We start from the raw sequence: 16,339 nt of genomic DNA on the forward strand, positions 1-16,339 counted from the left end.
TGCGAGACTCTTTTTTTGAGACATGTCCCTCTGTCTGAGCGTCTTCCATTGTCTCCCCAGGACGTCCCACGGCTCGTACTAACCTTCGTCGGCCATTTCCTTCACGAGTTCCTGATCAATAAATCCAGAAAGTCTCTCGTCTCCTCGTCCGTCCACTTCCATCTGTCCCTGTCCCCCCCACCCCCGCCCCCATGTGTGCAGACAGAGAGGAAACACTGGGGGAAATGAACTACAACTTCTTCTTCTTCTGCGTTTTGTGGCGGGTTGCAACCATAAAATGACCTAAAACTTAATCGCAATTCATCATTTATTCAGAAAATAAGGTTTTTCCATCAGCGTTTAAGCTGAAAATCATCAAGAGAAAATCAGATGAGACCGGACGCAGTTGATTTTCATGAAATTCCATCAAATTTCCCTGTTTCCAGAAGGCATTTTTAATTCGATATCACTTAATTCGGATTTAAACGTGGATGTTAACAGAGCTTCAGTGAGTCCTGTGTCCTGTAGGAAAGCAGCACTCACCCCACGCCAGCACCAGGTAGCGAAGAGGAACGAGGAAGAGGAGAACTGTGGCCAAACATAAGGCAGCAATCGCCAACCAGCTGAGAAAAGGCACGGTCCAGTTAGCGGTGCTGCAGAGGACAAAGACAAGGTCACAGGAAGGACAGCAGAGGACAAAGACAAGGTCACGGGAAGGAGAGCAGAGGACAAAGACAAGGTCACGGGAAGGAGAGCAGAGGACAAAGACAAGGTCACGGGAAGGAGAGCAGAGGACAAAGACAAGGTCACAGGAAGGACAGCAGAGGACACAAGGTCACAGGAAGGAGAGCAGAGGACAAAGACAAGGTCACAGGAAGGAGAGCAGAGGACAAAGACAAGGTCACAGGAAGTTATTTAAGGTTTTCATGCTTCATGCGGTCAAACAGTCGCGTTACACACACGTCATGTTTATAGATGCATGTGTATAGATGCATGTGTATAGATGCATGTGTATAGAGTCATGTGTATAGATGCATGTGTATAGATGTATGTGTATAGAGTCATGTGTATAGATGCATGTGTATAGATGCATGTGTATAGAGTCATGTGTATAGATGCATGTGTATAGAGTAATGTGTATAGATGTATGTGTATAGATGTATGTGTATAGATGCGTGTGTATAGAGTCATGTGTATAGATGTATGTGTATAGATGCATGTGTATAGATGTATGTATATAGATGCATGTGTATAGATGCGTGTGTCTAGATGCATGTGTATAGATGCATGTGTATAGATGTATGTGTATAGATGCGTGTGTCTAGATGTATGTGTATAGATGCATGTGTATAGATGCATGTGTATAGATGCATGTGCATAGATGCATGTGCATAGATGCATGTGTATAGATGCATGTGTATAGATGCGTGTGTCTAGATGCATGTGTATAGATGCATGTGTATAGATGTATGTGTATAGATGCATGTGCATAGATGCATGTGCATAGATGCGTGTGTATAGATGCGTGTGTATAGATGCGTGTGTCTAGATGCATGTGTATAGATTCATGTGTATAGATGCATGTGTATAGATGCATGTGCATAGATGCATGTGCATAGATGCATGTGCATAGATGCATGTGTATAGATGCATGTGCATAGATGCATGTGCATAGATGCATGTGCATAGATGCATGTGTATAGATGCATGTGCATAGATGCATGTGCATAGATGCATGTGTATAGATGCATGTGTATAGAGTAATGTGTATAGATGAATGTGTATAGATGCATGTGTATAGAGTAATGTGTATAGATGAATGTGTATAGATGCATGTGCATAGATGCATGTGCATAGATGCATGTGCATAGATGCATGTGCATAGATGCATGTGCATAGATGCATGTGCATAGATGCATGTGCATAGATGCATGTGTATAGATGCATGTGTATAGAGTCATGTGTATAGATGAATGTGTATAGATGCATGTGTATAGATGAATGTGTATAGATGAATGTGTATAGAGTCATGTGTATAGATGAATGTGTATAGATGCATGTGTATAGATGCATGTGTATAGAGTCATGTGTATAGATGAATGTGTATAGATGCATGTGTATAGAGTAATGTGTATAGATGAATGTGCATAGATGCATGTGCATAGATGAATGTGCATAGATGCATGTGCATAGATGCATGTGCATAGATGCATGTGCATAGATGCATGTGCATAGATGTATGTGTATAGATGTAAGTGTATAGATGATATGGATCCCCCTGGGTCTGAAACAAAGTTTATAAATACATGTATATATAGTTTAGATTGATTTAAATCTAAACTATATTTTACTGATTTAATTTTTCTTGATTTAAAGAGCTTGCAGCTCATTTAGAGATGACGGAAGCTTTACGGCTCGTAAAGTAAAATGATCAGTTCACTACATCCATTGAATTTGAGTGTTTTATTCAATTTTGTAGCATTTTCAAGAAGAAAAAAATTATACAAGGACATTGAAAACATTTACAAAATGTCAAAAAAAACCCAAGGTTTTAAAAAAAGCGCTTAATCTACCAGTTAGCTGCGCTGGTTGCTAAGCGTGCGGGGCCCTGGATACGACACGCCCGTGTGTTGTTGTGATTGGTCGCTGTGTTATCCCATCGTGTGCAGTGAGATTTACTGATGCACGCTTGGCGCCGCCCCTCGAGAAATGATCGACTTTCATCACTCGATGCCAGACTCCTGATCTTTCGGACTTGAGTCTGGATTTCCAGGCTAGCTGAGTCCTACCCTCGTGGTGAACCCCCCCCCCCCCGGTGATACGTACTTCTTTATCCGCTCGCCGTACGACGCCACGTCGTCCAGGGCGCTCTGAACGCTGATGAACACGTCCTGGATGGCGTACAGTTTACCCATGAAGCCCTTGGGCTCTGACTCCTGACGCAGGAGGGACAGATCAGCGTTTCTGTTAATTTGTTATATTAAATACACATTAAAGTGCAGCGGTTTTATGACGCCGCTACCTTGTCCTCTTTGTCCTCTTCTTCGTCCTCCCAGTCGAACACGGCCTCCGCCGACTGCAAAGGAGAAACAAAAGGTAGAAACACACGTTTAAATCGATTAAAAAGGGGGATAGGTTAAAATCAATCTGGCGTCTGTGTTTTCTCACGTCGGCCGTTCCTCTGCTCGAGGAGAAGAAGTAGTTCCAGACGAGCAGCAGCAGCAGAGCGAGCGGCAACATGTAGAGCTCGAAGTTCCAGACCACCACCACGAAGACCTGGAATCAAAGGAAACATCAACTTAACCCTCATGTTGTCCCCATGTTGTCCCCATGTTGTCCTCATGTTGTCCCCATGTTGTCCCCATGTTCTCCTCATGTTGTCCCCATGTTGTCCCCATGTTGTCCTCATGTTGTCCCCATGTTGTCCCCATGTTGTCCTCATGTTGTCCTCATGTTGTCCTCATGTTGTCCTCATGTTGTCCTCATGTTGTCCCCATGTTGTCCTCATGTTGCCCTCATGTTGCCCTCATGTTGTCCCCATGTTGTCCTCATGTTGCCCTCATGTTGTCCTCATGTTGTCCTCATGTTGCCCTCATGTTGTCCCCATGTTGTCCCCATGTTGTCCCCATGTTGTCCTCATGTTGTCCCCATGTTGTCCTCATGTTGCCCTCATGTTGCCCTCATGTTGTCCTCATGTTGCCCTCATGTTGCCCTCATGTTGCCCTCATGTTATCTTCATGTTGCCCTCATGTTGCCCTCATGTTGTCCTCATGTTGTCCTCATGTTGTCCTCATGTTGTCCTCATGTTGTCCTATATCAATGTTCTTTTTAATTCCCCAAAATAACATGATTGATTCCAACGCTCTTTGCCAAGTACAAATCTCTACTTTCATTAATTTTGGGTCTTATTATATTTTATAGCATTGTAAAACAAAGTGAAGTGTTGTTGAAATAGTATTGAGTAAAAGTTGACATATTCCAGTCTGTGATTATCCACACACACACACACACACACACACACACACACACACACACACACACACACACACACACACACACACACACACACACACACACACACACACACACACACACACAGCAACAGAATTCATACGTTCATACCAGTACCGGTATAAATGTGAACGTTTCCCAACTTTAATCCCAATATTCTTATAATCTCTATAATATAAAGCAGCGTTATGATATCACGGGGTCTCTGCTGATGGAGTTCATACCACAAAGGAGACGATGCTCCTCTGTGCAGACTCCCACTCGAAGCAGCTGTTGATATATGTCCCGTAGCTAATCAGGACCATGATGCACCTCTTCACACGGTTAAAGTTCTGCTGGAGCAACTGGAAGATACAAAGTCCGCGTTATAATGAGCTAAATATAGGAATACTATATAAATACAGTATACATCTGGTGATCTAGTGTGTGTATCATAGCTGTGCTGTTCAATAAAGAGACTAAAATATCACAGAAACTCTCTCTCTGCATGATGTAGCTGATGATTTACCATCAAATAATAACAATAACATAAACACACCTGCTTGGACACTTTTGGTTCTTCCTCGATGTATTTCCGCTCTGCAGGGACAACCGTCTTTAAAGAAGCTTTAAACTGAAGAGGAAGACACACAAAGACAAAGACAAAGACAAAGACAAAGACAGAGACAGAGACAAAGACAGAGACAGAGACAGGTATTACAGACTCAACTTTTCATGGAGTCAGAAAAACAGCTGATCCAAGATGCTTCTTAAAGAGGGGTTTCTCTATAGAGCCCCCCTACAGGTGTCTCTACAGAGCCCCCCCTACAGGTTTCTCTATAGAGCCCCCCTACAGGTTTCTCTATAGAGCCCCCTACAGGTGTCTCTACAGAGCCCCCCCTACAGGTTTCTCTATAGAGCCCCCCTACAGGTTTCTCTATAGAGCCCCCCTACAGGTGTCTCTACAGAGCCCCCCCTACAGGTTTCTCTATAGAGCCCCCCTACAGGTTTCTCTATAGAGCCTCCCCCTACAGGTTTTTTCTATAGAGCCCCCCTACAGGTTTCTCTGAGCCCCCCCTACAGGTTTCTCAGAGCCCCCCCCGTACAGGTTTCTCTGAGCCCCCCCCGTACAGGTTTCTCTGTAGAGCCCCCCTACAGGTTTCTCTATAGAGACCCCTACAGGTTTCTCTATAGAGCCCCCCCTACAGGTTTCTCAGAGCGCCCCCTACAGGTTTCTCTATAGAGAAAAGTCATATAACCATTCCAATGACTCCAAAGCTGTTCAGTTAACATAAATTAAGCTAAAAAAAACAGCATAGTTCCCTTTAAAGACGTTATTTAGCTGAAGGACAACTGAAGTCCTTAAGGGAACACGTCGCCCTTCAGTTATCAAAAACCTTCAACATCACCAAATCTGGAGACACATGGGTTTTTAGGTTTTAATTGACAGGAAGGGGAGGAAACACTGTCATCTGCATAGAAAAGTAGCTGCAGATTGAGCTGATGGTTCTCTGTAGATTCATCTACACCAGGAACCTCTTTCACATACATTATATAATGATGTAGGACAGGAAGGGGACGAAAAACCATCATCTAAAAAAGAAACTAAAGCTACTTCCTGTCCCTCTGAGATGCTGAGGAGCACAAGTATGAAGTAGCAGAACATGGAAATACTACAGTTCCATAGTACTACTTGAGTAAATGTACTTTCCACCCCTGACTAGGAGCTCGTGACCCTCACAGTGTTGTAGATGACGTCTATCTCCAGGTGGAGGACTCCTTTAGTCGGCCCCGTCAGATCCTTGTTCTTCAACGCGTAGCTCTTCCGCTCGCCGTTACGGACCTGACAGAAACATGACAACATGGTTCCAGTGTGGATTAAACTCTTAAAGGGACAGTACATATGTTTAGGAGTGGGTTTGTGTGAGCTTCGTCTCCGTAGTCTGGGTGTTAGTTACAGAAGATGGCGGTCGGCACGGCAACAGATTGGAGAAGTAGACAAGAGCACAGACACGGAAGATTAGAAATGTCCTACGGATGCATTTTAGACCCCTAAAAACATCGATATCAGCTTGAGTGGACGCTATATTTAGAGTATTTTCAGCTCTATAACTTGCTGTCAGACGGCCCGTTTTCTCTGAATAGGTAACGTCGGCACATAACGAAAACTTGGACTTAAACTTTTAATGTGGTATTTATTTCCCCATCGGGTCTGATCCTGTATTTTGAATTGATGTTGTCATGTACTGTATGTTAATGTCTTTGCTACTGCAGCAAAACGAATCGCCCCTCGGGGACAAATAAAGGTCAGGAACTTGAACTTGCTGTCAGACGGTCCTTCACGACGAGGAACTGAAGCCGTCATCTCTGCTCAAAGCCACCAGAGACTATATAACAGGACTAGTTAATGGGCTAGTTAGTAGGTAAGTTAGGTTAAGAGATCATCTCCAAACTGGGGGGGGGGGGGGGGCAACCGCCATCTACTGTAGCTAACACACTGACTATGGCAAAGTAGCTTATAACCAAACTTCAATTTATATGCATTTCCTGGAACTCAACGTTAAGAAAACTAAAGAATTGGTTCTAGATTACAGGAGAAATAAGATCCCAGCTGAGGCAGTGGAGATCAAAGGTGCAGTAGTGGAAAGAGTGAACACATACAAGTATCTGGGCGTTGTTTTTAACAACAGGCTAACATGGTCTGATTATGTTGACTCACTGATGAAAAAATGAAGCCCACGGGTCTACTGTATGGGGAAGCTGCGGTCCTTTAAGGTGAACACGGATGTGGTGAGAAGGTTTTTTATGTCAGTCATATGTAGTGTTTGGAGTTACTGTGTGGTGGTGGTGGGGGGGGGGGGTGGGGGGGGGATGCTGGGGTAACTGAGAAGCCCAGGATTGATAGAGTGACTAAAAGGGCTGGGAAAATGGTGGGAGAGTTAAATACAGTGGATCAGGTATATGACGATCATCTGGTAAACATGACACAGAAAATAACGAGGGACCCGGGTCCCCCTCTTCATAGTAGTCTGCCTGGCAGGGTCATGGAGCGTAGTGGTGGTCTAAGACCTCCTGTGACACAAGCGAAGCGGTATGCTCTTTCTTTTATACCTCAGGCTATTAGGCAGCACAACAAGCACTTTAAACATACATTTCTATACGTTTTTATTTATTATTATTATTTTTATTTATATATTGTATTTTATATATTGTATTTATGTAGAATATTGTAGTGTATTTGTGGTATTGTATTTAAATTCTCTAGTTTTTATGGGTAAGATGGCGAGTGTGAGCACTGTAATTTCCATTTTTATGGATGAAATAAACTGGACTTGACTTCAATTTAAGTGTCAACAGGTTTCAAACTGAGACTTTTGGGATCTTTTTATCTCAGGACAGGATGGTGCAAATACCGATCCGACCCGTCTACTCATGACCTTTAAAACCTGTATTAGGGTATCTCTACACACCTCAGATTTGTTTTTCCTTCATCACACTTACATGTAACAACGGGATGGCCACCTTTCCCAGGAAGTCAGCGCTCCGGTCTCTGTCCTCGTCAAACACCGTCACCTCCAACACCGAGTGGATGTCTTTAACGTTACTGAGGAAACAGAAAGAGTGACACGGAGGAGGAGGAATAACGTGTCTATGTTTGAAGCTATTCTGGAGTTTTGTTTTGTTTTTAAGTACTCCCCAACACTGCGAATCAGAAGCACACCCATTTAAAACAAATATACAACTTTAAAATAAGCATTTCATTAAGTGATATAAAGCATTAAAGGTCCCATGGCATGAAAATGTCACTTTATGAGGTTTTTTAACATTAATATGAGTCCCCCCAGTCTGCCTATGGCCCCCCAGTGGCTAGAAATGGTGATAGGGACCACTAAGGTCTATATAAAGAGACTTCAGATACAGTATTAGGGGACCACTAAGGTCTATATAAAAGAGACTTCAGATACAGTATTAGGGGACCACTAAGGTCTATATAAAGAGACTTCAGATACAGTATTAGGGACCACTAAGGTCTATATAAAGAGACTTCAGATACAGTATTAGGGACCACTAAGGTCTATATAAAAGAGACTTCAGATACAGTATTAGGGACCACTAAGGTCTATATAAAGAGACTTCAGATACAGTATTAGGGACCACTAAGGTCTATATAAAAGAGACTTCAGATACAGTATTAGGGGACCACTAAGGTCTATATAAAAGAGACTTCAGATACAGTATTAGGGACCACTAAGGTCTATATAAAAGAGACTTCAGATACAGGATTAGGGACCACTAAGGTCTATATAAAAGAGACTTCAGATACAGTATTAGGGACCACTAAGGTCTATATAAAAGAGACTTCAGATACAGTATTAGGGGACCACTAAGGTCTATATAAAAGAGACTTCAGATACAGTATTAGGGGACCACTAAGGTCTATATAAAAGAGACTTCAGATACAGTATTAGGGGACCACTAAGGTCTATATAAAAGAGACTTCAGATACAGTATTAGGGGACCACTAAGGTCTATATAAAAGAGACTTCAGATACAGTATTAGGGACCACTAAGGTCTATATAAAAGAGACTTCAGATACAGTATTAGGGGACCACTAAGCATCCAAAGAGCACCACGTCATGGGACCTTTAATAATATTAATAATAATATTAATAATAATAATAAGTGAGAGAGACACTGAGCTCAACCTCTGGAACAAAGCCCAGAAGAAGACATAGTATTTCTGTTTTCATGAAGAGAAAGAACCAGATAAACGTGGACAGACGGTCACTCACAAGGTGAAGACTTTGTTCCACTCGGGGTTCAGGTTCTTGTAAACCGTGTGAGTCTGTAGCCGGTCGTTATTCAGCTCCAACACACAGAACGGATCACTCTTCCCTACGAAAACATTCACCGGACGTCACACAGCTGCCGTACAGTGGACCGCTGCAGGTCCGGTCTACAGGACAGGATGTGTGATGAGAAGAGTTATGATTACCGGTGACGTCTGCAGCCATGAGTCCTTCGGCTCTCATCACCTTCACCTGCACGATGCCCACGTCCTTCCAGTTAGAGAACGACTGCATCACGCCCTGGAGGAATCAAACAGGAAGTCACCTTCACGCTGCGCGTATCTCAGTGGGTATTCATTAGGATCCAGCCGGTGTTTTACAGTATTCAGTCCCTCCAGAACAACGTGATGATGCAATCGCAGAATTCAATGCATAATCAGCCAAAGCATTTTTTCAAATACGCCGCACGTTTGCTGCATAAATCGCAGATTTTTGTGCACAAAATAATGCGGGGCTTGCATGGTTTCACAATCCCGCATTTTCATTAAAAAGTCCCATATATCTCAGCAGAAAGTTGAAAAATGTCCCCCGTTTTCCCCTGTTGCAATGGGAACGTTATGAAGCGACGACAAGACAAACGCAGTCTCTTTGTCATCAAACCGCAGTTTTTGCAAATTCCCGCAATTTCATTTTTTTAAGAAAACAAGCCGCATAATCGAGGATTTTTGCAACAATCACAAAAAAAAGTCTGGATTTTGTCTGGAAGGACTGAGTGTTAGTGAGATGTCATCAGTAGCATTAGCGTAATAAATACATATATAAATGATCTATTGATGTTTTAAGTTAATTTAATGGTGTAAAACTATCGTGTGACTTCTTAATTTTCTAACAGTATATATGGGGTTTTAACTCGTTACTTCAGCTTTTACTTTACAAGAGCCCGGCTAAAGTACCGACATCGCCCATAAATCAGCCGTGCGCTACTATTGGCCGTAACCGGACACACCGCTACAGACCGTTAAGTTAAAGAAAGTCCCATCAACGCTGTCTAAACTACCGGATCTTACTCCTGTCCTTTCCGATAAAATACCATGCTTCAACAGCTCTGAATTAGGGTCTGGGTCTGGTCCTGGGCCTGGGCCTGGGTCTGGGTCTGGGTCTGACCGAGGTTTCTTCCTAAAAGGAAGTTTTTCCTCTCCACTGTGGCCCTGTTGCTTGCTCTGGAGGAAACTACTAGACCTGTTGGGTCCTTGTAAATTCTGGAGTGTGGTCTAGACCTGCTCTATCTGTAAAGTGTCTCCAGATAACTCTTGTTATGAATTGATACTATAATTAAAATAAAATAAAATTGAATTGAATTGAATTATGCAATAGGAGCTCCTTAATGTCCAGTTCAGTAAAAATATAAACTTTTTAGGAGGAAAGTCCATCGCCCGAGCGTTCTTACGTCTTTTTCCACTTTCATATACTACTGAGACATCTAAATGTCCATGTGCATATAGGTCCTTTCATACGTAGATCGTTGGATGGGTATACATCAACTCGGTTAACACTTTGGTGATGATCGGAAATGTAAAATACTGCGAAAAGACCAGAAAGTGCGTCAGGCTGAAGGTGTCCGGATATGGCCGATAGCGGCGAGTGGTGTACGTGATGTTAACATTGACGTTAAGAACGCTGCTCACGTATCGCCGGAGTATCTCCCGGCGCTCCTGCGGGTCGTCCAGCGGCGTGACGGACAGGTCGGCGATGGAGACGTGGGCCGAGGCGGTGAGCGTGACCAGCAGCACCACGGAGCCCCGGGACTCCTCCAGGGCCAGCTCCAGGTGGTGAGTTCGCTCCTTGGACAGGGTGGAGAGGTCCAACTGGCAGCTGGACAGCAAACACGCAACCATGTTATCAAGCATGTTATCAAGCATGTTATCAACGGTGTTATCAAGCATGTTATCAAGCATGTTATCAAGCATGTTATCAACAACGTTATCAAGCATGTTATCAAGCATGTTATCAACCATGCTATCAACCATGTTATCAACCATGTTATCAACCATGTTATCAAGCATGTTATCAAGCATGTTATCAACCATGTTATCAACGATGTTATCAAGCATGTTATCAAGCATGTTATCAAGCATGTTATCAAGCATGTTATCAACCATGTTATCAACCATGTTATCAAGCATGTTATCAACCATGTTATCAACCATGTTATCAACCGTGTTATCAACCGTGTTATCAACCGTGTTATCAACCATGTTATCAACCATGTTATCAACCATGTTATCAACCATGTTATCAACAACGTTATCAACCATGTTATCAACCATGTTATCAACCATGTTATCAACCACGTTATCAATGATGTTATCAACCATGTTATCAACCATGTTATCAAGCATGTTATCAACGGTGTTATCAACCATGTTATCAACAACGTTATCAACCATGTTACCAAGCATGTTACCAACCATGTTACCAACCATGTTATCAACCATGTTACCAACCATGTTATCAACCATGTTATCAAGCATGTTATCAACCATGTTACCAACCATGTTACCAACCATGTTATCAACCATGTTACCAACCATGTTATCAACCATGTTACCAACCATGTTACCAACCATGTTATCAACCATGTTACCAACCATGTTATCAACCATGTTACCAACCATGTTATCAACAACGTTATCAACCATGTTACCAACCATGTTATCAACCATGTTATCAAGCATGTTATCAACCATGTTACCAACCATGTTATCAACCATGTTACCAACCATGTTATCAACCATGTTACCAACCATGTTATCAACCATGTTACCAACCATGTTACCAACCATGTTACCAACCATGTTATCAACCATGTTATCAACCATGTTATCAACCATGTTACCAACCATGTTATCAACCATGTTACCAACCATGTTATCAACCATGTTATCAACCATGTTACCAACCATGTTACCAACCATGTTATCAACCATGTTATCAACCATGTTACCAACCATGTTATCAACCATGTTATCAACCATGTTACCAACCATGTTATCAACCATGTTATCAACCATGTTACCAACCATGTTACCAACCATGTTATCAACCATGTTATCAAACTGACCCGTTTACAAAACAATTATATATCAGAACTATGACCAAAGAACGCTGAAAAAAGTGAAAAATGTTGTAAAAAAAAAAGCTTAAAAAACGCAGAAAAAATTCTATTTTTTATAAACGCTGAAAAAAGTGACCAAACAAAATGGGAAACAATCGCCAAAGGTGACAAAAAACCTGTTAAAAAGAAGTGACGAAAAAAGTTGGTAAATGTGAGAAAAACACTTGTTAAAAAAACACAACAAAAACATAATTAAAGTGACAAAAAAAATCTACATAAACGTTGAGAAAAGTGTCGGTTTACAGCTCTTATAATTTTACAACTAAACGCAGGTAAACACAGAAATGCGCTGACTGACCGTCCGATGAAGTCGTCCCTCCTCCCCGTGTCTTTGTCCCAGACCGTGATCTCCAACACCCCCCCCGTCTCTTCATACAGGTGGAGGTCAAACTGCTCCCTCCACTGGGGACTCAGGGTTTTTGGCACCGTCTACACACACACACACACACACACACACACACATATAGCCGCAAAGACACACACACACACACACACACGAACACACACACACATATAGCCACAAAGACACACACACACACACACACATAGCCACAAAGACACACACACACACACATATAGCCACAAACATAGTCACAAAGACACGCACACACAAACAGACACACACACACACACACACACACACACACACACACATAGCCACAAACAGTCACAAAGACACACACACACAGACACACACACACACAGACATATAGCCACACAGCCACAAAGACACACACACACACACATGCATAGCCACAAAGACACACACACACACACATACATAAAGCCACAAAGACACACACACACACGCACAAAGCCACAAAGACACACACAGACACAGACACAAAGACACATACACAAACACACACACATAGCCACAAAGACACACACACACACACACACAGCCACACACACACACACAGCCACACACATACACACACATAATGAGAAACAGGTTTTTAATTTGATGAAGAGCATCTCCTGAGCCGCGGCTGATCAGAGGTCAGTGTAGGCGCTGATCAGAGGTCAGTGTAGGCGGCTGATCAGAGGTCAGTGTAGGTGGCTGATCAGAGGTCAGTGTAGGCGGCTGATCAGAGGTCAGTGTAGGTGGCTGATCAGAGGTCAGTGTAGGTGGCTGATCAGAGGTCAGTGTAGGCGGCTGATCAGAGGTCAGTGTAGGTGGCTGATCAGAGGTCAGTGTAGGCGGCTGATCAGAGGTCAGTGTAGGCGGCTGATCAGAGGTCAGTGTAGGCGGCTGATCAGAGGTCAGTGTAGACGGCTGATCAGAGGTCAGTGTAGGCGGCTGATCAGAGGTCAGTGTAGGTGGCTGATCAGAGGTCAGTGTAGGCGGCTGATCAGAGGTCAGTGTAGGCGGCTGATCAGAGGTCAGTGTAGGCGGCTGATCAGAGGTCAGTGTAGGCGGCTGATCAGAGGTCAGTGTAGGCGCTGATCAGAGGTCAGTGTAGGCGGCTGATCAGAGGTCAGTGTAGGCGCTGATCAGAGGTCAGTGTAGGCGCTGATCAGAGGTCAGTGTAGGCGGCTGATCAGAGGTCAGTGTAGGCGGCTGATCAGAGGTCAGCGTACCTTGCTCTTGTATTTCTGGGGTCCCAGTCTGAACTTGACGTAGGGGTCGCTCAGACCGTTGGGGTCCATGGGGATCAGGTTCCGGCCTTCGATCAGCGCGATGCTGACGATCCCTCGCCACAGCTGAGATTTTCGATGCAGCTCAGAGAGACGCACTGACTGCTGCTGCTGCACACACACACACACACACACACACACAGACACACACACACACACACACACGCACACACAGAACTTTATTTATTATGTCAGTTAAATGAAAGGACAGCACGCAGGGTTCTCCATGTTTGATTTGATCCTGGATTTCACTTTCTCTGAAGCTGTGGTCAGATTCAGTGTTTCCTCTATGTTGATGTGTTGACATGTTGACATGTTGATGTGTTGACGTGTTGATATGTTGATGTGTTGACGTGTTGATGTGTTGATGTGTTGACGTGTTGATGTGTTGATGTGTTGACGTGTTGATATGTTGATGTGTTGACGTGTTGATGTGTTGATGTGTTGATGTGTTGACGTGTTGATGTGTTGATGTGTTGACGTGTTGATATGTTGATGTGTTGACGTGTTGATGTGTTGATGTGTTGACGTGTTGGTGGCGGACCGCCACGGTTAAATTTCTGCCGCCATGGAATCAGAAAATCAGAAATAGGGCAGACGCACAACAGGGTTTTCTTCTATGTACACCGTGCACCACCATTAATAAACAAATTCAAATTTAAATTAACTTTTAAGTAAATTAAACAGAAACGAAAGCCGCGACATGACATCCGCATTCACACGGGCCCCGTGACATATGACCGCTACAGTTTGTTGGAAATTAGCCTCGTGGACCATGAATTAGATGAATCTACTGTTTATCAGATCCCAGCTGAGACAGGAAGCTAACGTTAGGGAACGCTACGGTCCCCCCCCCCCCACCTGCAGGAGACGCTGTATAACGCTACTGTTCTAAAACCGTTGTCCAGGTTAGCGGGGGTGCATAACGCTCAAAACCAACATGAAAGATGTCGTTAGTAATGTTCAATGACAGCAACGTTGTTCATATTTCTAAAAAGAAAAACTACACACTGTTTTCAGGTAACATTACCCCCATTACCCCCCACCCCCGAGATTGCTGTTGTCAGTCGTTTATCATACAGGGGGGAACAGGGCATTAGATGGAGACTACTTTTATCGTCAGAATAATCCCCATTCGGTGCTCTACAGACTTTTCCTTTTGGTAGCAAAACTTCATGTAAGATGAACAAATCGTCTGAAGTTAGCTGGTTAGTATATATTATAATGCATATCGTATATTTGAAGGTATAATATGTAGGGACCAGACATCCAGAGCCTGATTACATCATGCTTATGGAGGGATTGGCTAATAACAGTTTGAAGAACAGGGCCCTGGGAACAGCCGGTGGATGGAAGAGACGGCAGCAACACACAGCAACACGCAACATTTAAGAAGCTCAAAAGACAAAATGTCTGACTTCTATTTGAACTCTATGCTGTGAAAGATCTTCGACACAAGACAGATACAAGTCACACGGGGCCCTGATGGTAAAATGAGCAAAAACAGTTATGGTTGAAACAGATTGAAGCTGATTGAGAGCGATGAGCGAGGAGGTTTCAGGACAGTTAATGGAAAACAGCGACGGCACACACAGATGATGATGATGATGATGATGAGGGCGAGTTACCTTTGTGGATCGTTTCCAGGACCTCCTGAGCAGCATGGTCTGAATATACATCAAAATACATTATGTCATGACTTTTGCAGGTTGGGAGTACACTGTAATAACTAGAGAGCTGCACATATGTTTTAAAATCATAGAGCGTTAATATTAATGGAGAGAGCATGTGGGACGTCACCCATTGTTTTTGTGGAGATCTGCTATTATAGTTGTATTATAGTCAGATGTGATGATTTTAGACAATGGGGGAGGAGCTGCTTACACACTTTCACTGTCAATCACATCATAACCACGCTCTAAACCCCCCCCCCCCATCGCTGATTTTAAAATCAAAAAGACCATAATTCAAAAAAGGATCATTCTGTTTTGCAGAAGACTTAAAACTGGAAACTGAGACCATTATGAAAATGTTGACTGAGGTAATAAATCAAGAGAGAAGTGGGTCACTTTCTCACAGATTTCTACAGAAACCGTCCTGCTTTTGCACCCCCCCCCCCCCCCCCCCGCTGGAACTCAGACAGAAAACAGGTTTAAGGTACTTCTGCATTTGCAGTAACCGGATGCTTAGTCCATTATTATTAACGGTCTATGGTCCAGATCTAAATGAGATGCACATCAGGATCAGCACCGCCACCAGGGGGAGCTACAGGACCGGTTTAACTACAAGGAGGATCTGATGGAGGGGAGGGGTACTGCAACTTTAATTAGGCTCCATGAATACAGCTTCTCAAAATAGAAAGAATGGGCTGAATATTCATATGTACGGCTTCATCAGTTTTAAGGACACTTTGATCTTTCCAAGCTCTCGGTCTTCAGTTTTTGCTCTCACTGTTGATTTTCCTTCTCTCTCTCTTTCTCTCTCTCTCTCTCTCTCTCTCTCTCTCTCTCTCTCTTTCTTTTTGTTGTCTGTCTCTTTCTCTCAGACTGGAGCTGCAGCACAGACTGATGATTCATTTATATGCTGAATAAAACACGGATGAGACGTCTTAGTGCTGAGAACATATCTTCTGAACTGTAACTGTGTGAAAAAAGGAAACTAAAGTATGGCAGCAAAGAAGGATTTAACTCCATGTTTACATTTGAAAACCAATGGAAACTGTAATTGGGAAATTACTAAATCTATATCAGTTTAAGTTAGAGC

The 16,339-nt window shown here is 43.2% G+C and overlaps 1 protein-coding gene across 6 annotated transcripts in view; it reads right to left on the bottom strand.

Annotated features, from left to right (window-relative positions):
• Positions 1-522: 522 nt before the first annotated feature.
• LOC116679003 (multiple C2 and transmembrane domain-containing protein 1) overlaps positions 523-16,339 on the bottom strand; it is a gene marked incomplete at its 3' end in the record, with an annotated part of 29,862 nt that continues 14,045 nt past the window's right edge. For 2 of the 6 annotated variants that reach the window (XM_032508746.1, XM_032508748.1), the window contains 14 exon segments: positions 523-632; positions 2,806-2,915; positions 3,002-3,055; positions 3,148-3,255; positions 4,215-4,334; positions 4,529-4,603; positions 5,711-5,812; positions 7,471-7,573; positions 8,764-8,866; positions 8,967-9,060; positions 10,446-10,632; positions 12,234-12,364; positions 13,520-13,684; positions 15,205-15,243. In XM_032508746.1, coding sequence (XP_032364637.1) covers positions 523-632; positions 2,806-2,915; positions 3,002-3,055; positions 3,148-3,255; positions 4,215-4,334; positions 4,529-4,603; positions 5,711-5,812; positions 7,471-7,573; positions 8,764-8,866; positions 8,967-9,060; positions 10,446-10,632; positions 12,234-12,364; positions 13,520-13,684; positions 15,205-15,243 — 1,501 coding nt within the window. 6 annotated transcript variants of the gene reach the window in all.

Source organism: Etheostoma spectabile, unplaced genomic scaffold (assembly GCF_008692095.1).
Source record: "Etheostoma spectabile isolate EspeVRDwgs_2016 unplaced genomic scaffold, UIUC_Espe_1.0 scaffold00009133, whole genome shotgun sequence".
Taxonomy (NCBI): domain Eukaryota; kingdom Metazoa; phylum Chordata; class Actinopteri; order Perciformes; family Percidae; genus Etheostoma; species Etheostoma spectabile.